The sequence below is a fragment of the Gopherus flavomarginatus genome, chromosome 2 (genome assembly GCF_025201925.1).
Source record: "Gopherus flavomarginatus isolate rGopFla2 chromosome 2, rGopFla2.mat.asm, whole genome shotgun sequence".
Taxonomy (NCBI): Eukaryota; Metazoa; Chordata; order Testudines; family Testudinidae; genus Gopherus; species Gopherus flavomarginatus.
The window spans coordinates 10,448,829-10,470,364 of NC_066618.1; the positions used below are offsets into that span (position 1 = coordinate 10,448,829).

The following is a 21,536-nucleotide window of genomic DNA, read 5'->3' on the forward strand; positions in this document are numbered from 1 at the left end:
TATCTCAGATGTGTGATTCTGTAATTGCTGCAGAAGGGATTGCTTAGTTACAGTCAGTATCAAAGGCAGAACTGTGTATTTTTGCCAAGCGCTACCACAATCACTAAGGGCAGGTATTATATTATTAACCCTATGTTTAGTTCCCCACCTTTGTTGATTAGTGGGTGTATTTGGGGCACCTAGAGAAAAATAGAAAGGACTGGATGCAGGACAAAAGGTCCCATGGAGGAAGGCAGATAGTATGGTCAAAGGACTGGACCAGGACTCAAGACGTCTGCCACAGCCTTCCTGTGTGACCTTAGGCAGGTTGTTCAGTCTGTTGTGTCTCACTTCCCCCTTTGTACAATGGGGATAATGACATTCTGATGCTTGTCTATTTTTTCCATTTAGACTGTAAGTCCTTTGGGGCAGAGACTGTCTCTGTCTGCACAGCACCTAGCGCAAGGGCCAGATTCATAGTTATGTTGATGCAAAGCAGCCATACAGCTGGCTTACGCTGCTATTCATGTTTCTTTCTGTGCTCCACTTCACAACTCGTCTGATTAACCAAGGCCTTAGGGGGAAGTAATTCTCACTCACCAATTTTACAGGTACGCTAATAGAAAGGTTGCATGAAGTCACTTCAGGGAGAGCTGGGGCTAGACCCCAGGTTTCTAACAGAACAGAGCTGAGTCTCAGCCATTTTGCTCTGCTACCTTTCAGTAAGGATGTGCGAAGCTATGTATTTGTATAACCCATACTGAAGCAGAGTGGCTAGATCATAGGTGGAGGTTTACTATGGGTCCGATAATGGCTCTCTAGCAACAGAGCTGGTTCTTTAGCTCAAAGGGAGGAAGGTCATGTGTTTACACCCAGAAGCCACAGCCTCTGTTCCTGCAGATGACCAAAACAAAGGTGGTATTACACTTGGCTATGTTTTATCTGTAATTACTAAAGCACACTCTGCTCCCAGAGCCAGGAAGAGAAACCAGGAATCCTGACATCACCCATGGGAACTGTTAAAGATGACATGCAATAACTACACCCAGAGAGTCATTAAGGGTATCATCTACCCCTTTCTGAGCTTCTTTTCCGTTGCAAAGGCACTGCACAAAAAGAGGATAGTCCTGCAGGTCACGTAGTGGGCTTAGATGAGAAGTTTTCAGCTAGAAGGTTTTTCCCAGATGGAACAAGGCCTGTGGGTTAAGCAATCAGTTTAGGGGTGAATCTAATGTGAGATGGTGGAGAAAGACAGAGGCAAGAGAGTTGCACCTGGGAAAAGGTCCGTGGTCATAGAATCATAGAAGATTAAGGTTGGAAGAGACCTCAGGAGGTCACCTAGTTCAATCCCCTGATCAAAGCAGGACCAGCACCAGCTAAATCATCCCAGCCAGGGCTTTGTCAAGCCAGGCCTTAAAAACCTCTAAGGATAGAGATTCCACTACCACCCTAGGTAACCCATTCCAGTGCTTCACCACCCTCCGAGTGAAATGGTGTTTCCTAATATCCAACCTAAACCTCCCCCACTGCAACTTGAGACCATTGCTCCTTCTTCTGTAATCTGCTATCACAGAGAACAGCCTAGCTCCCTGCTCTTTGGAACCCCCTTCAGGTAGTTGAAAGTGAGTTAGTGGGGCTTTCTACAAGAGGCAGGTGATGACCTGAGTGCTGTTTGTTACCAGCTCTGTGCCAGGAAGAAAGACTCATGTACATTTTGTAACTAAACAAATCACACAGTCCCTGACTTTGCCTCACCCATTTTCTCTCCAAATGAAAAAATGACCCGCAAGGCCCGCAAAATCCACTAATGTTTGGCAGAGGGGCAATAATGTATACATGGCAAAAGTTAGCATCACTTTCGACTGAATTGAAGACCCTGGAATAATTGGAGCTATTGGAGTGAATTTCTGTTGCAAAACACTGTATTCAGAAGAGAATTTGGATGGGATGTTAATATTAGCTTTGTGGCATTTTAGTGTTTATTTTTGATTAATGGGTTGATTAATGGGTGGGACACGTTTACTGGAGCTTGTATTTTTGAGGCCGGGAGTGGTGTGCAGAAGACTATGCCTCTGTGCGTGTAGAAGGTGGAAGACTCTGCCTGTGCAGACTCCAAAAGTATCAGACCTTGATCTGATATATGTGTCTTTCCATTAAGCAGCCTCTTTCTTAAAGGTGCACTGTTACACTTAGGTGGAAGTTTGATGCCTTGAGGCACTGCTAATTAGCAGGAGAGCCTTCCAGGTCGAAGTCTGCCCAGCTCCAAAGGCATTAGAAATTGTTTCCACATAGTGGATGTTTGGTGATCCCTTCTGAGACGAGCCCATGTTTGTACAGTGTCCAGCACAAGGGAAACCTGATGGTGGTTGGATCCTTTAGCACGTGCTCCAGCAGCAGGGGCCAGCATCGTCTGGCTGGCTATACGTTTGTGAGAGCTGGCAGTGGAGTAATTGTCACATGCACTGGGGGCGAGCAGGGGGAGTTCGGATGTCTTGAGAACATCTCTTGCTTTTTTTTTTTGGCCAAGCTCATTATCCTTGAGGAGGGCAAGGGTCTGACTCGGCCCTTTGGCGGAGCGTTGGCCAGACTGTGGGACCTTATACACTGGTGAGCAGGAATCACTCTGAATGGGCTGGAGGAGTTGATTGACTAAGTCTGGATCCCAGGGGTTGCTCTACATACAACCCTGCAAACCCCTGCCTGGATTCCTCCCTTCCTCTCTTTCTTTTCTTGCTCCATCTCTCCTATTCTTGCCCCTTCCTGGGACTCCTCCTTGATTCAGTGCAAGGAGATGGCCTGACATAAACACATCCACTGCCTGACTCCCCTGTGCTCGCTGAGCTGAATGCAAGCTCCCCTGGTTTGGAAGGGAGAACAGAGTGCAGTTTGTTCTTCTGTTGTCGGGTAGCTTCCCCCAACACACACACACAAACAGACACACATTTTTTGTCATGGTGGGAGAGAATTAGACCTGAAGCTCTGTTACTTAATGACCTTCTGGTACATACAGCAAGGAGGCAACACCCCCCCCTTCTCCCTGCCCCCTGCAGCCCCAATTTCAGTAACAGAGAAGGGCAGCATTTCAGCATCAGCTTACTCACTTTGATGCTGAATTCTGCACTCGCCCATAACACTGTGGATGAGGATAAATGATTAATAACATGCAAATCGACACTGAAGTCAATTTTATCTTAAGGGGCCCCATAGAGCGTAGCAGAGCATGGCTCAGTGTGCTCACGTGCTGTGCTACACCCAGTCACAGCAATTCCACTGTAGGCTTCTGGGGTGGAGTGGGGCCGGGTAGGGCGGAGGGTGGGGGAATCTTATGAAGGGTGAGGCTAGAGGCATCCTGGGAAGTCCTCAGAGGAGGGAAGTTTTGGGAGCTTAGGATCCTGCAGAAGGGGGAAAGGAGTATCTGGCATGTTGTGGGGAGAGGAGAATTTGGCAGCTGGGTGAGTTTCTCTGGGAGGTGTTGGGGCTTAGGGTGGTATTGAGAGGGGCAGGAGGTCATAGGCCCCAGGAAAATGAATAGGATGTGAGAATTTGTGGGCTCAAGGAGATCTGAGGGATAAAGACACTGGAGGAGTTGGACTAGGAAGGGTGGAGGAGGATGTAGAGATTCAAGGAGTTTGCGTTAAAGCTGGATCTAAGTGGATCCTGCCATATGTTCTACCCAAGCCCCTAAATTGTCCCATAAAAGGAGAAATTCTAACTCTGCTTTCTGTTCCAAACACTCCAGATCCCAATGGAGCCTGGCAGAACCATATGGAAAAAACCCAGTTCTGGCACCTGCACCCCGCAGGGTCCTACCATGGTGTTTTGCCCCTCTCCTCCAAATCCCACAGGCTAAATAGAAAACAAGGATCACAATTCCCATTGCTCTGAGACATTCCACGCATCAGGGCATCTTGTGACAATAGCCTCCCGGATCCCTGGATGGATCCAGCCCTAATCTTCCAAATTTCACTGCCTACAAGCTCAGCGACTCCAGCTGCCCCCTACAGCTCCAGACCCAGAGGCTCCCTTAGCGCCACCACAGCTGGGATCTGGCAGCTGCCTCCTGCCAGACTCTGCACATTTGGGCCACAAACTCAGCCAAGAGACCATCAGAAGAGAGAGCAAGAATTGCTGTGTGAGCCCGGCCCAACACCTCTGGGGCACGGTGGGTCCGGGGCCAGGTTCTTGCAGTGCTGCTGTCTTGATATGTGTGTGTGTGGGGGGGGGCTTTGTGGGGGTCAAAAGGAGCAGTTCCTTGTTTTTGACGGCCCAAGTCGGGGGCTGGAGGATCAAACCTCGGCAAGATCCAGGAGGATCCAACACGCCCCCCTCCCCCAGCATCAGGGTAAGGCGAGACTGGTGAGCGGGCGCTCTGGGGAGGCTGGGAGGATTTGGAGCGGGACTCGCCAGGAGCCCTAGGCGCAGGGAAGGACGCTTGGGGAGGGAGCGGTAGCGCGATCCGGAGGAGGCAGGGGCGGGACTTGGGAGGTGGGGACGGGCTGATCCCCAGCTCCAGGAGCCAGAGCTCAGAGGAGGCGGCAGCGGCTGCTGAAGATGCTAAGTTTCTCCTGGGTGCTTCTCCCGCTGGTGAGTGCCGTGCGCTCTGCGCCCTGCGCTGCGCTGGGGAGGGAGGGACGCAGGGCGCAGGGCTGCCGCGGGTGGGTGGCCGGGCGGCGGGGTGGTCTCAGAGACGGGGGCGCTCACATCGGGATGGGACACTTGCGCTTCGGTCCCCACATTTGGCTTTCTCCCACCTGCGCTCACATCTGGATGGGGCATTTGGACTCACATCCGGATGGGGCACTTGCGTTCCGGTCTCCACATCTGATTTTCTCCCACTTGCGCTCACATCTGGATGGGGCACTTTCCCTCTTCCCTACACAGCTGGATCTTCCACCTCGCCTGGGGGTCTGGTGGTTGTACAGATATGGTGTCTATTATCCTAAGAGGGGAGGGGGTGAGGAAAAAAACAACAACAAAAAAACCTACCATGCTGGGCATAGGCAGAGAGAGCAGAAGAAAGGAGAGGTTCATTTGTCAAATGCTAAAAAAAAATTGACTTTACAAGTTAGAGTTATCCAGTGCTCCACTTCCCCAGTGAGAGGCTTTGAATGTGATTTAGGGTTGATAAAGCCTTTGATTAGCTGTATATTGTCCAATCTGTTAAAAAAAAAAGGAAAAGTATGCAAAGCATCTACATCCCAAGTTCAAGTGGCCTGAAGGGACCTCCGTGGGCTATAGTGATCACGAGGAAGAGAACTTTGCTGCAAACCCAGAATGTAACAGGGGTGTATTTCCTTAGAGAGATGCAAAGCATATGCAAGTCCATAGAGCACTGATGCTGTTTTGCTGAATACCTTTAGTGATATCAAACACCAAACTGTGCTATACTATGTCTAAATTCACAGAGGTGTTGGCATCACTTTCTATGTGCCCACACAGTGTGCGGTAACACCTGTGTGCTGGATTAGAATCTGTGTTTAGAAACTCTGTTAACAGGACTTGGTTCCCCAGTGTTGGTATTAGAATTTCCTGTTTTATGTTAATCATGGCTAGGGTGAATGATTACACATCTGTGCACGGCCAGTCATTATCTTATCTTTTCAAGATATTATACCAGATAGTACCAGTCATAACATACTTGTCCCATGAGATTAGACGGGACAGAAATTCCTGCCTGACAACCTGTAGGGACCGCTTAGCCTTTGGAATCGTTTTGTCACTCAAACCTGAGCCTCAGAAGCATCTGTTAGGAGAGTCAGTGAGCTAAAGATCCGTCATTTTTCAATAGTTGAGGAGAAATTTTGGATTCTAAATAGGAAATGTGAAAAAAAACAACCAAATCCACAAGGTGTTTGGAGAAAGCAAGGGGTTTAGAGATCCTCTGCCAGAAGATCAAGCCACAGTGGAAGAATAATTCCAACAAGGATCCTCTGAACAAATATTTGTCCTGGCGTGAAATTAACTAGAAGCCCAATCATTCAATATGATGAAAACTACCTGTGTGACACTGATCAACCTCAATTCCCATCAACTTCAGTAAGAGTTGAGTAGGCGATACTTCCCAGGAGATGCTCATCACCTTGCAAAGCCACGCAATAAGAGAGCTAAAACTATTCTTTATGCACATGACAGTAGCACCTAGACACTGAAGTGAGATTAGGAGCCCACAATGTCAAATGCCTGGCAAGAGATATTGTCTGCCCTTGGGGCAGGAGGAGAGACAGAGTTATAAAAAGGGGATTTGACTTGCACAAGGCCACAGACCAGTTGAATGCCCCATCCACAGGGTTACCCAGGCCTCTTTAGGCAAAAAACCTATTTACCGAGTAAGGTGGAATGAAGGTAATTGTTGTAACCAAGGAGTGGTTACTACTGAGGCATAACGATGTCTTAATGAAGCATTTCATGGGAAGTTAGACACACAGCTTCTACTGACTAAGACACTCTCCGCTGGTAGGATATGCCTAACTCCCTGTATGGTCTCATCCTCCATTCCTTGTGCATCTTAAATTCCTCTCCACAGAGAACTGTGGGTATGCACTGAATACAGGATCAAGCCTTTAATGGCAATTGGTATTACCCATACTGAGAGGGGAAATTGGGAAATGATTTCCTTCTTAAAGCATCAGTGGTAATTAAACGTTTGACTTACTTTGAGATAAATTCAAGTCACTACGTTTTCATTTCTTCCTCCAAGTTATAGTTAGAAAATGTCTGTTGTATATATTTACACACAAACTACAGCAATATGTCCATATATGCATATGTACAAAGTTTATGTGCATATATAGCCACATATCTATGTACATATATATCTATATTATAGATCTATGCAGTTTAGATACAGGCAGATAACTAGACATAATCTGATACAACCGACAAACATTCATGCTTTGCTCCAACCTTTAAAAACAGTCTCGAGAAGTTATTGCTTAAATGAAACCTGTAAGGCAGACGGTGAATCAGCTTGTCTTACTCCATAGGTAATCAACTTCAGAAAGAGGAAAAACACATGGAAAATGCCCCCTAGCCTATCGTGTTCACTCAAAAAAGACTTCTGAAATAATCTATTTAACAGACTGAAGAGAATGACTGGACGCATGGTTACATAGCAAGGATTCTGGATTACGTCTGTGTAAGACCTAGCAAGTGACAAAGAGGAATTTTGACGGTAACCCAAAGGATAGTCAGTAAAAGGTATTTTAAAAAGAGAGGCTGTGATCAAGATGCTCACTGCCAATGAGAACCAGTAGGCAGAATGGTCTGGATAAGAGAGAACCACACTAGACCTTTACCCATTTTTAGACCCAAATCTTCACAGTGGAACCCTTCTGCTGCTTTAGAAAGGTTTGGCTAACTTCCATAGTTTCTTCTTTCTAGGGCTTTCACCATTGGGATGTTCTACCTTTTGCAATTTCCAAAGCAAGCTGGGGAAAAGGTCACATAGTTCAGAGAGCAAAGCAGCTGCAGGTTTGGCTGTAACTCCTTATAGCAGCATTCTGGAATAAGTGCAGACCCCTGACTCATGCAGCAAATAGTGTCCTGAGTAAATACCATCAGCATCATTTATACCTGGGCAACTCCATTTAGCCCAAACAGTCAAGTCTATGTTTGTGAGAATGTCTCGGCACCAGAGCTGGTGAAAGAGCAATATAGAGACTCTTTAAACAGACCCGAAAAACAACACAGGGTCTGTGGCGGGGTAAACAAACAGCCATGTGGGCTGGAAAGGGTTAATGAAAAGGGGTGAGTGTAATCAGAACTTGCCTGCCACACCTGTAATGGGAAGCAGGCCTGTGAAAAGGAGGAGAGCTTGGCTCAGTCCTGGCTGGTTGGGAAGGGCAGCAGATCAGCTGCTTGTGCTTGGGGAGAGAAGCTGGCTTGACCTGACCTGACCTGAGCTGAGCTGAGCAGGACTGTGGCTGGTCAGAACTTCCTTGGAGAGAAGGCTGGACTGGCACTAGACTCTTTGGGTTTATCAGGGACCTGCTGATGGTGGTAAGACAGGGCAAGATATGGAATGCCCCACTTGAGGAGAAGGCTGGGGACTGAGAACTGAGCCCAGAGGGAGTGCAGCTGCATGAATAACATCAGAGAGGCTGAGAACTAAGCCCAGCAGGGCCAAAGACTTCTTTATTTTGTGTTTGTTTTTGGACCCACTGGGCCTTTGGACTCTACTACCCTGGGGAGGGGAGGTTGTACTTTCACAAAGGCCTGGCCAGAGGGCTGAGCCATAAGCCACTACAGGGAGGCTGGAAACTCTGTTGAGAAAACTGCAGCACAATGTCCTGCCATGAGCAGGGCCTCCCTAGGGGAGGCAATGGGGCAATTTGCCCCAGGCCCCGTGAGCCAAGGCCCAGCAGCGGTACAGGTCTTTGGTGGCATTTTGGTGGTGAGGGGCCCTTCAGTGCTGCCGAAGATGCGGAGGGACCCCCGCTGCTGAAATGCTGCCGAAGACCCGGACCCAGACCACTGCTGGGTGAGTACAAGCACCACAGCTCCCCCGCTTTGCCCCAGGCCCCCTGAATCCTCTGGGCGGCCCTGGCCATGAGAATATGCACAGGGTGGTGACCTGCTGACAGGCCCCAACTTTAGGCCCTATCAGACAGACCTCTAGATGGCAGCACAGAGGCTATATGATGTTTTCATATGAGTGTAAGCAGTTAAGGTGGGCTATTGTCAGCAGGATTAAAAAACACACCTTTTGTAGTGATAATCAGGATGGCCCATTTCCAACAATTGACAAGAAGGTGTGAGTAACAGTAGAGGGAATAGTTCTACTTCATGTAATGACCCATCCACTCCCAGTCTTTATTCAAACCTAATGTAATGGTGTCTAGTTTGCAAACCAATTCCAATTCAGCAGTTTCTCCTTGGAGTCTGTTTCTGAAGTTTTTTTGTTGTAGTATTGCCACTTTTAGATCTGTAATTGAGTGACCAGGGAGACTGAAATGTTCTCCAACTGGTTTTTGAGTGTTATAATTTGTGACATCTGATTTGTGTCCATTTATTCTTTTGTGTAGAGACTGTCTGGTTTGGCCAATGTACATGGCAGAGGGGCATTGCTGGCACATGATGGCATATATCACATTGGTAGATGTGCAGGTGAACGAGTCTCTGATAGTGTGGCTGATGTGACTAGGTTTTATGATGGTGTCCCCTGAATAAATATGTGGACAGAGTTGGCAACGGGCTTTGTTGCAAGGATAGGTTAGAGGTTAGATTAGATCCTCGTAATGGTTCCTTCTGGCCTTACAGGCTATGAATTTATCTGACGAAGGTGGCCCTTTTTTCTGCTTGTGAATAATGTCCAGCCAGACTTGGTTACAAATTTATTCAGAACACTTTGGGTTATGTTGGCAAAAGGGCCCGGTGAAGTCAGCTGCCCAGTTTGAGACATTGTACAGGGGCTTGGCTTTCTGAGGATAGATAGAATGTATATCAGCCCGTGGTTCGCAGCCCGGCTTTTTTCAAAATGTACTAAGAAGTTTTAATGGCCACATATTGTCAGGACCACTGTGGTATGGCTAGTCTGAAGACTGCATTTTTGGGATCATAGCAGTCCTTGGGGCATTATGTTTGGCTGAGCTGTGAGGGTAGTTGTCAGCTGAGTAGGTAATGCCTTCTGAAGTAGGCAGGTGTTTCTTGGCGGTCTCCCATCCAGGCACTTGTCAGACTTGGCATTGCTCAGTTGATGAGACCTGAAAGGATCCCCACCCAAGGTGATACAGCTTGTGGTGTTACTCTTCTGATACAGACAGGCATTTCTCAAAGCAAACAAAATAGAGTATCACGTCCTTTCCTATTTGCACAATGCTGGAGTTTTCAGCGCTCTAAGCATTTTGATGTTAAGAATATGACCTATTTACAAGGTCAGACCCTAGTTCTTGAACATTCTAACTTAGGATTTTCCATCACACTCATTCCTATTGAAGGTAGACAGCCTCTGTTCGGTGCTGAGTTTTCTGAAGGAAGATGGAAGGATGACCCTGTGGTTAGGGCAGTAACCTAGGACTTAAGGTCCCTGCGTTCAAGTCCCTGTTCTGACGCAGGCTGCCTGTGTGACCTGGGCAAGTCACTTTGGGGTAGATATTCAAAAGCTCACATGATACTTAGGTGCTTCACTCCCATTGGGTTTCAGAGCTAGATGCCTTTGCAAATCTGTGCCTTAGTTCCCCATCCCTAAAATAGGACACAGGGTTACTGTGAGGATAAATATGGCAAAGCTTCTAAGGCTTCAGAAACCATGATAGCAGGGGCCATGTAAAGTACCTTAGATGGTTTGAGACAACTGTGAATTGAGGACATGCCGCAGCTTGCAGTCTGAAGCCCTAAATTGTTCCTGTTCATCATTTAAGATGAATAACCAAGTATTTGTAAAGTACAAGTGAGACAGTCAGCAACAGCAGACAATGTTCTAGCCAGAAGGGTTTTCTGAGTGCAAAATAATTTACCTTTTTTTTTTTTAAAGCCCGAGGAAGGCCAACAGATTTAACATCATCACAAGTTGTATTTCTAAGGGAATCTTCCCTCTCTTCTTGTGTAACCGTGTTTGCTTTCAGTAAGGCTACCCACTCGGTAGCGTATAGCTCCAATATCATTTTGTTCCTTGCTAGACAGGCCTTAGGTAGGGCCGCTGTTGGACTTGTGCTGATTTGCAAGCTCTGACGAGTCACCGTGATATTTAACATCTGGGACGATCTGTGTCAAAGGCCACTAGGAGTCTTGACGAAAAGAGATATTTAGTCATTTACTTCTGAAATGGGAGCTTAGAACAAGAAACACCTTGTTAAAATATTGATGTTCTACTTGCTCATAATCTTAGCATGATTGATCTTAGTCAACAGTTAGACTGGAGGCTCCTAGGAGAAATCCTGGACACAGAAAGAATTCGGGATGGAGAAGCACAAGGTGGCATTATTCCTGGTAAGACTGCACTGAGCTATGCTAGCATAGTGCTTGGACACTGTTGTTTTGGAGATGCTTTCTTTGAAATGAAATGTACAGCTATTCAAGAATTCCTAGGATTTCTTTTTGCAAGAGAAAGGACGTTAACACGAGAGCAGGCAGAATATTTTCAACTGAAACTGTTTTTCAATGGAAAATGAGGGTTTCAACTCCTCTGTATTTGTTTTATTTATTGTAAAAAGTGTCTGCTTTCCATGGAAATCTTTGGCATTTTATTGAAAAACACAAACACTTGAAAACCAAAAAGTTTTTGATTAAACTCCATCAGTCAAAAAATTTTTGGCTGAAAACCAAAAATGTAAATTCAGAGATATCAAAACACTTTGTTTTCACTTTTGCTGTCAAAACAAAATGTTTTGATGTTCCTGAATTGAAATGTTTCACTGCAGCTCTGTTCGACATTAACCCACATCCTCCTGAGAAGCTGCTGCGGCGCCTTCTAAGCATTGTCATTCAAGAGCATCATACCTCAATTTTTCCTCTATAGGCTGGATTTACCAGCCTAAATACATCTCCCATGATGCACTTGTGACTGTCTCCTCAGGGAGCCCAGAAACATAAGCCACTATGTTACCTCTCAATTCTGCAACAGAGAGCTGTGCTGGAGCTTAAATTGTCTGATAGCTCCCTGCCACATCAGACTGTCTCCCTGCCAGCAAACTCCAGGAGTCTCTGCCAGGCTAATCCTTTCCTTGCAGGTAACATTCACTGTTCAAAAGTCACCCAGAGGCATCTCTCTGCAGTGTCCTGTCTGTTGCACTGGCCTCTCCCAGAAATTCTGAGTCTGCTGTCTCTAACGAGACAGAATGAACCCCAGTCTTTAGTTTAGCTGAGGACCCACACGTCACTTTAATGTACAGCACTGAGGGAGGTTTATAATAGAACGAGAATCAGCTTATTACTAAGGAACAGAAACTTAAGTGATATTAAGCAGAGATGATAGAAACAGAAAATGATTGGAAATAAAATAAACTCAAACACACTTTCTAATGTCTGAAATTTAACAGATTGTAATCCTGGTCTCAGGCAATTTCTCACCTACAGCATCCTCAACCCACATGGTTGAGGGATCCACCTTTCACAGATTCCAAGAACGCTGGCCCATTTTGTCCATTCAGTGATGGATAGCTAAGGGTTCTCTCCCCTTTTTTCCTATAGTCCAGGGGACATATAGTCTGGCCAGAGATACTCACCCACAGGGGAAAATGAGAGGCTGATGCACCCAAAGTACAACTCCCATGAGGTATCACAGCAGCACATGTGGACTCAGTCTAATACTGAACCAGCCTTGAATCAAAATATTCTGATTTCATTTAGCAATCCAAAATATTTCAATTTGGGTCAAACTGACATGAAATACTGTTTTGATGTTCTTGACAAAATCTGGTTTCTGTGCAGAAGATTTGGATTTTTTAGTTTTTTGATGAATATTTAAATTTGTCTGTGGAAATTTTTTGATGAAACTGAATATTTTGATATTGTTTTGTAGACTTTTTCAGCAGATAAACCCCCATTTTCCTACCAGCTCTAGTTAACACTTGTGTATGGGCCAAACTCCTAGCAATGAAGACCAATGAAGATAGATGCTAGTGGCCAAGGGGGTCACAACTTTTCTTAAAATAACTGAATAAGATAACCCTGAAGATGACCTGTTCTGGTAGCAGTGGAATAGGGTAAGGGAGAGGAGAAGCAACAGCAGCCTGGAACATAATCAGGTTTCCACTTTTGGTAGGGATAACATAGTGACCGCTGCCTTAGAATACCATGCATGAATTGGATAGATTCTCAAATATAGAGCATCTTAATTCTCAAAGAGCCAAAGAGACCCACCTAATCCTGAGGATAGACTTGCATTATACCAGAGCTGAGAGAAACTTGCGCAAGCTACTGCACTGGGGAAATCATTGAGCCATTGAGTTTAGAATTCCAGCAGGTCAAGCCCCATCAGTTTGATAAGGCAGGTTTAAGTTGCATCTACAGGAAAGTGGATCTCTCTTGCAGGAAATGGATCAAGTGCTAAAATGCTCAGCAAACCCACCTGATCTCAGATTAATGCTCAGAGTAGGGTGACCAGATGTCCTGATTTTATAGGGACAGTCCCGATATCTGGGGCTTTGTCTTATATAGGCACCAATTACTCGCCCCTCAATCTCCTGTCCAGATTTTTCACACTTGCTAGCTGGTCACCCTAGCTCAGAGCAATAGGAATGGGGGGTGGGGGAGGGGTACTGACAATGCAGTCATATATGACACACATAACTCCACTTACATCCAGATGGAACAATATAATTTGGATCCTATAGTGTTCATGGTCTGCCCATCAGTACAGGGACTGTTTCTTTTACCTCCATGCAACCTTTTGGTGCCATAAACATTAAATGCTAAGGACCTGATTCACTCTTATGCTGAATAGTACCATATTCTGCAAGTAGTCCCATTCTCATTAGTGGGACCATTTTCAGAATTAGGTTCTACTCGATGTCAGGGGGACAGAAGCCAGCCCTATATAATGATGACACTGGCTGCCAACTGGTTTCACTTTGTGATATGTCAGAGAAAGGATTCTCTATGCTACATAAATTGCATTGCACCAGGTTGTACAATGATTTTCGAACACCCAGCGTAAAAATATCCCAACTATAAACAGTTTCCCATTATCAACAACTAGTTACCAACACTTCAGGAGCTGAAGAAACACCTTATTTCCAGCCAAACCACTGAATGGTGGTGGTTTTTTTAAAATGTAAATTGCAATTGATTTTCGTAGTCATCATTTTATTACTGCTTCTAAAGTTGTTTGTTGTGCCAGCTCAGGGCAACACACAATATATTTGAAAATGTAAAAAATTAAGAAGCATTGTGTTGAATTCTGAATAATAGCAATTCAGAAGCGTGTTCCTAATGTACAATAATGAGAGATGCTATTTTAGGAGGTGATCATGCTGATTTAAAAAGAATATATTTAAGGCTACCCATTGTCAAAGCATAATGGGTGAAAATTAACCATTGCTTACAGCGTGTCTTCATTTTCTTTCCACGTTAACTCTTTAATTTTCTTTCCATTCTAATATTAGGGCATGTGAACCGTCTCAGATGCCGCACATTTAAAAGGCACACGGTCCTCTAAAGCCCCAAATTTAGGTGTTCCTGCAAAGGATTTTTCAAGATGAAGTCTTGTCCTTTTTTCTAGGTGGATATTATTGTGCAGTTTTAACTGTTTATGTGGGCAGTAAAGTTTCCATTCAGGCTAAGAACAGAAGCCTGATTTCCCATTAAATTGTGTTGTTTATTGACAGCATTCTATAAGCCTATAAATCAACTGCCTGTGACTGAAAAAAGAAACCCAGTGTAGTGGTACTGTCAGGATTGGTACAATAAAAGACAAGACTGTACTGTACTCTCAAAGTCTTTGGAAGCTTAGGATGGCTTACAGTGTTCTTCGGAAATGTCTCAGTACATCTACAATCTATCACTTAGATGAAATCAGTATTTTCAGTGCTTCTGGGTGGGTTTTAAATAGGCCAGCTTGCAAAAGGCCAAATCGTGTTGCCTTTTCACTCATATGGTCCCAGTGGCTTCAGCTGAATTAAACTTTGGTGCTGTCAATACACAGCACTCAGACACTCTGGTTCCAATACTCCTCTCACGTATACTTGTTTTACGCTGTGTAACGCCACTGAGTTCCGTGGAGTTACTCCTGTTTCACACCAGTGAAAGAGAGGGGAGAATCAGGCCCTTTGTCAGGTTGGTGGAGACAATTTGAAAATCCGAATAGGATCAAATTAAATTGAGCACACAAAGATTTGTTCCAGCACCACCATCTGTCTCCCCTTTCCTTCCTGGCCTCCTCAGGCTCTGCTGCAAATAAAAGAGGTGTAGGAAGGAAAGCTGGCCTAGTGGCTAAGGTAAGAGTGTGGGACTCTGAAGTTCTTGGTTTAGAGCCTGGTTCTCCCACAGATTTCCTGTATGACCTGGGGCAATCACTTAGTCTATTTTATACCTCAGTTCCTAATCTGTGAAATGGGAGGAGTACCTCAGGTGGGGGGCGGAACAGTCCCGGAATGCAGTGTTCAAGTCCCTGAATGACTCTGGGACAGTCCCGAATTTCTTGCAGCATGGCTCTGTGCCTGCCCCAGGCTTAGAGGCAGCACCAGTCTCTTCCCAGTGGTGGTGGTGAGGGGGACTGCGGTGGGCATTAGCCACCCCTCACTATGAGGCTCCACCCCTACTTTTTCTCTCCCCCCTGCCGTGGACCCACCCCTTGGCCAGGCCGGAAGCTGCAGCTGGGAGTAGTAAGAGCTGCCCAGGGAGTCCAGGCCACTGTGTCCCCACCCTGCCCTGTGTGGCATGCCCTGGAGGGTGGGGACACAGGCAGGGGCTTGCTCTGCCCTCTGCAGAAGGCTAGGACATGGGGGAGGGGAAGAGGAAGAGCAGGGGGAGGAGCCACAGAGGGGGCCAGGGCTGCTGCATATCTCCTGCTTTTGCCTTTTGAAAAGGTGGTCAACCTCAGGGTGTCGTGAGGATAAAAATCCATAAATGATTGTGAACTGACATTAGCATGGTGAGGGCCATCCAGATCGAGCCATGGCCAAGAATGCCACTTTATTTCACTGTTCTTAACTGTGATTTCACCTCTTTCAGCTTAGTAGGAGAACTTCAGTGTTATGAGTGTTTGGACACCCCTCATTTTTCCTGATGTATGCACTGACATCATGTTTTTAAATATCTGGAGATTTTTCACTGCATCCCCCTAAGTCTCTTGTTGACTTTAGTGGGAGTGTGGGGGGTCCCCAGGGAAGGCAGGGTCACACCTGTTTGTTAATGTAAAATGTATATCAGAATTCAGACCATATTGAAAAACTCATCTGCTACTTTACTTCCCACTGCCCATCTTCTGTAAGTATCACCATGGCCATTAATATAAACACATGCGCTCAGACGCCATGACTTCACACCGTGGCTCCTCCTTGATGGAATTGCTATTGTGGATCATTTTTATTGTGCGGGCCCCAATTGGAATTGGGACCCCATTGCACTAGGCATTGTACAAACACTGAGCAGAAGGACAGTCACTCCCCCAAAGCACTGACAGTCTAATTTCATAAGTACCAACTCTGTGGGCGCTTTGGGGCTGGAGAACCCACAGAAAAAAATAGTGGGTGCTTAGCGCCCACTGGTGGGCCCCGCCAGTCAGCTCCTTTCCTCACCCCAGCGCCTCCTGCCCGCCTCCGAATAGCTGTTTTACGCATTGACAGACCTGAGTTACATAGTGCTCAATATCCTCCTTCATCTGGGGCCAACAGAAATGGTCTCTAGCAAGGTGAATAACTCAGCACCTAAGAGGCCCACATTTTCATGAACAGCTGTTCAGCAGCGGGCAGGAGGCACTGGGGGAGATGGGGGAGAAATGGAGGTAGGAAGAGGTGGAGCGAGGGCAGGGTGCACTCAGGGGAGGAAGCAGGAAAGGGGTGAGAAGAGGTTGGGTGGGGGCAGAGCAGAGGCGGGAAGAGGCAGGGCTTTGGGGGAAGGGGTGGAGTGGGAGCAGGGCCTGGGGCAGAGCAGGGGTCGAGCACCCCCGGGAAATCAGAAATAATTGCATTAAGATTCTTTAGAACACCTATGCGTAGTTACCAATGTGTCAGCAAAGGGGAGAGTTGTTCACAATGCAACCTGTTAAATCGCATCCACCATTTCTATCTATGTCTTGCCTAGGTTGCTTCTATCCATCCGGAATGCAAGATATTCCAACAGGTGGTGAAAGACCAGGCTCTATGTTTAGAAAAAAATGAAACTACTTTACCCAACTTAAAAGGTGAGAGACATAGGCCTCATGCAGCAAAACCTAACATGAACTGTCTTTGTTTGACTTCAATAGGGCTAGCCACATAAGCAAGGACTGTTCTCTTGAGTAAAGTTTTGGAAGGTTTGGCCTGATTTTTCTCATCACTTGTGCTCTGTAAAGAACTTGCATCTTGCAGCATCTCTGATTTCTTTTTTATTGTAGTGGCGTTTTATGTTGATAATAAACTTTATTTGTGCATTGCTTACATTCATAGCCAGTATTCTAACCTTAGGTGGGGCACATTCTTTGTGGGTGTAATTTGTCACATGACCATCGGCTTCAGTGGAGCTATGACAATTTATGCTAGTTGTGCTATCCTCACATCACCCCTGTAAGTAGGCAATTACTTTTATTCCCATTTTACAGAATAAAACTGAGGCACAGAAAGTCTGACTAGTCCAGGGTCTCACAGGAAGTCTGTGATAGAGCAGGGAATTGAACTGAACCTGAGATATTAACCTGAGACTTAAAAGACTGGAGTTCAGTTCCCTGCTCTGTCATGACTTCCTGTGAGACTCTGGGCTAATCATTTAGTCTTTCTGTGCCTCAGTTTCCTACCTGTAAAATGGGAATACTAGTATTTTCCTAACTTACAGATGTGATGTGAGGATAAACCCATTAGCAATTTTTCTTGATGCCCAGTTTTGTTTTACTGACTAAAAGAGCTCCGTTTTCAAGATGACTGTACAATTTTAGGATTGCATTTGCTTGACTCTTACGTCCACTTTCTCAAGAACAGAAAAGATACAGATGAGCTGGAAAATGTATATGTGAGAGACTGTGTCCATGACTGTAAAACAGAAATACAACATCCCCCTTAATTTGTGGAATTACATGGGATTTAGCACAACCATGTGTCATGCTGCCTGGAGTGGCTCATAACTGAGAGTGCCAACCTTATAGTGGACTGCTAAGAAGCAGGACAGAGATCCCAAATTGGTTGTGTGTTCTATAATTAGATTTCACCCGTAGCAAGCATGAACTCCTAAACACTAATACAGTCTTACTTTGGAGTCACAGACAGTCTCCTTAGCAAGCTGGACTTAGTGATAGATGGTTGCTATATACCAAAGATCATAAGTTATTCGAAGTCCTAAAGGACCAGTCACTTACTCCAGATCAATTTGTACCTTATCTCTCACACCAAAGACAATACTTGTAGCCAATTCTATAGTAAACTATCAACGGATTTATTAACTAAGAAAAGAAATGAGAGAGTTATTACACGGTTAAAGCAGGCAAGCATAGATACGAAATTGAGATACACTCTATGGTTTTACAAGGTGACAGAGTTGCAGAAATCTGTCAGCTCCAAATGTCTTTCAGTTTAGTAGCTCTTACAGGAGAGTCCAGACAGCAAAAGAAATTAAAAAAAAATTCTTGTCAGGGATTTTTATTTCTTTCTTCCAGAATTCAAGCTGATGGGATGAGCGCTTTTGCACACAGTCTCTCCATGGGTGCAAGGGGGTAATTAACAAAGTCTGTGTATTGTGATGGCCCACAATGGCCCATAGAGTTTTGATAGGCCTTCTTGTTGTGCAGGAGATGGTCCTTCCTGACTGGGTTTACAGTTTCAGAGCAAACAGTTTTTTTAGTTACATGCAAAAATGTAAATATTTCCTTAGAGCAGGTGACAAGGAAGGTATAAGTGAGATTAATGCATACAGCAATTTACAAGCATTTCATAAAGTCTGAAAGCTAAAGACATTGTTAGAAGCCCAATACCCATCTCAACCAGTTACTAACACACACCTAAAGCCTTGGCAAGAGGTGGCACCTGGTCTGCCAGCGTCACACCATGCCATTGTGAATCTGGGCTAAGTAAGAACTGCAGCTGATTCTTGCACTTGGTCCTCTGATAAAGACATGGGCAATCTTTTGGTAAGCGATTGCAAGACTTCTCAAATGCCTCATTCTGCAGGCGTCTCTTTAATTTCAGACTCTTTTTCTTTCCAGGATGCCCAGGGGATTGGGATGGACTGAGTTGCTGGCCCAAAGCCACTTTTGGAGAAGTGGTAAAAGTTGCATGCCCTGGTTTCTTTGAAGAAATCACCAACATACAGGGCAAGAATGCTTTTTTCCCTATTATTAAGGTTCCTAGCCATTTAAAAATATGCATAAGGGCTAAGATACTAAGGCAATCAACATTCATGCATCAAGGCAGAGTTGGATCGAGTTCTGGGGCCCGGGGCTGGAGCAAGCGAGAGGGACCCGGCACCAGAACTGTGGCTATGCCCCCCACTTCTGCCTGTGGCCCTGCCCTTGTGCCATCCATGGCCCTGCCCCATTCCACCCATTCCCCTGCAGACCCTTTCCAGTTCTGCCCATGGCCCCGCCCCCGTTCCACCTGCTCCCCCCGCAACCTTGCCCCACACTCGCTCCTTTCATTGCCCCTCCCCACCTACTGTGGCACCGAGACTAGAGAAGCTCTGCTTTTGGGCTGTGGTGGGGGGAGATTTTTCTGGGGGCCTCAAATTGACTGGGGCCCATGGGCCCAGGCATCATTGGCATATGCAGTAATCTGCCACTGCTATCAGGGCACAAAGTTACTGGTGTCAGGAAGAATTCTTTTTCAGGGTTACAAACATTCATTAGGTAATTTTTTGGGGCGGGGGTTCTCTAATGTATCCTACATATACCAATGTCCATGACCAGATAATGGACTGGATAAACCATTGATCTCCTTCAGTACACAAATACCTCCACTTGGACAGCAGTACTTTCATAATCCTTTTGCCCGTTCTGATCTTGTCTGATCAGAGCCATTTGTAAAGAGATGGAGAAAAGTCAGTAAAGACTGATTTTTTGCAATCATCTTGGGAATGCACTACTACTTGCAATGGTATTGAAAGCAGTAGAAATGACATGCACAAATACAAAGGACATATTTGGCCCTTATGCACAGTAGCTTAGAAAACAGAAAATTTAGCAGCCCAAAATTTGGAAGACAGAAGCACTTCCCAGCATGAATATGCTATAGATTAGAATTGCATTTGGAAAGGTTGTGATTGAATTTGATGTGGAAAATAAAAGGCCCTGACCACCCTTACTCAAAGAAATAGGCCCTTTTAAAGTAATCTCTTGCCCAATTGCGCAGTCTGAAAGTTGATAACTATATAATTAAACTGGTGGAAACTAAGAATTTGCGTTCTATGGGAAATTCTGACCTTTCGAATTTAATTTTTGTTCCAAATTGGAATTAAAAAAAGATTTATTGAAATTTCTCACAAAGCTAATTTTTTTGGGAAAAAATAGTGTCTGGTCATTTGAAATGTTCCATTTTGATAAAATTGAAATGTTTCATTCACAGTTTGACTTTTTATATTTGCTATTATCATTCATAATTTCAAATAAAGAATTCAAAATGAAAAGTAATTTTGAAATGAAAAATTGAAATGGCCCATTCCAAGAAGACTGAAATGCTGCTTTTCTATGGGTTTTTTCCCCGTAAAAGAAATTTCATCAAATTGACAAATTCCTGCAGTAATTATCCATGTGGATGAAATGGTGTTTTTCAACAGTGAAACGTTCATTGAAAAAATGTTGGCCAGCTCTAGCAGTAATCCAGCTCACCATTTAAAAGCAAAAGCCCAATGCTGTGACAATCAGTGGAGAGTATCTTGCTAATATAGTGGCATCATTTGTACGACTGGAAGGATGGGAGCCCAAATGTCAGAGCCCAGATAGCTTTGTCTATCCTACTGCAATTGAGAGGATGGATGGTTTTGCAGTGGGGTCCTTTGAGCCAGGATTCCTGGTTTTTATTCCTGATTTTGTTGCAGATCCTCGGTGACCTTGGGCAAGCTATTGATGACTCTGCTAACATATTCCTCTTCAAACTGAACTACATTAAATGTGAACTAAGAACCTTTTAGTTTGTGCCCACAACATCCGTGTGGAGGAGTTATAGTGTAGCACTTTGGTGCACCCAGTTATTCACACCCGGGGTAGTGTAGACATAGCCTCAATTTCTTCATCTGTAAAATGGGGATAATACTACCCTACCCTCCTGAAGTGTTGAGAGGCTTAAGTCTTTCAGGCTTGGAAGTGATCAGAAATGATATGTGCTTTGAGATCCTTGGGTAAAAGATATTACAGAAATTCAGAGTATTGTTATTAATGCTATAAAGTGGGTATACAGTGCTGTTGTAGCCATGTTGGTCCCACCTTGTGTGTCTAATCAACTGAGTAGTCATATGTCTCAAGACACAGACTGGTTCTTAAAGGCACGATTTGGATGCATGACTTAGGTGAAGTTCACAGTATGCAATTCCTATATAAACCTGGAAGCTGCTTTATTACATCCCCATTCATTTGAATATTTGTCTCAGCCTTTCACAAGGTAGATAGCGAAAGTAGCTTTAATTCTGTATAGCCAATCTTGCTAAAAGCAGTTGGCACGTCCAGAAGTATCGATAAGTAATATAATAGATCTGAGGATTTGGGCACTAAGGATAAGCTGTTTCTTGTCAGTGCTAAACAACATGGGTCATTTGCTGATGTGTTTCACTGTTTCAGGTTTTCTGCAAAGAAACTGTACACAGGAGGCATATTGGTCAGAACCATACCCACCATACTCTATTGCCTGCGGATTTGATGAAGATTCCAGTAAAGGCCCTGAAGATCAGGTCAGTATTGGGGTGGAGATGCACCTAGGAGGAGCAACCCAGAACTGCCCCCATGAAAACATCCTGAGAATGCTGAATATACATAAGCAAGATTCTCTCCTTTGATCTGACCCTACACC

General features: G+C 45.0%; 2 protein-coding genes across 2 annotated transcripts in view; one reads left to right on the forward strand and one right to left on the reverse strand.

The window, feature by feature from the left end:
- The window catches only part of GHRHR (growth hormone releasing hormone receptor), a 1,095,940-nt gene that overhangs the window by 405,092 nt on the left and 669,312 nt on the right, over nucleotides 1-21,536 (reverse strand). The window lies entirely within an intron of this gene.
- Nucleotides 4,501-21,536, forward strand: part of LOC127045887 (pituitary adenylate cyclase-activating polypeptide type I receptor-like) — a 37,807-nt gene continuing 20,771 nt past the window's right edge. The window contains exons 1-4 of the mRNA XM_050942700.1: nucleotides 4,501-4,563; nucleotides 16,660-16,759; nucleotides 18,746-18,853; nucleotides 21,308-21,417. Coding sequence (XP_050798657.1) covers nucleotides 4,531-4,563; nucleotides 16,660-16,759; nucleotides 18,746-18,853; nucleotides 21,308-21,417 — 351 coding nt within the window. The 5' untranslated portion in view covers nucleotides 4,501-4,530. The remainder of the gene's footprint in view (nucleotides 4,564-16,659; nucleotides 16,760-18,745; nucleotides 18,854-21,307; nucleotides 21,418-21,536) is intronic.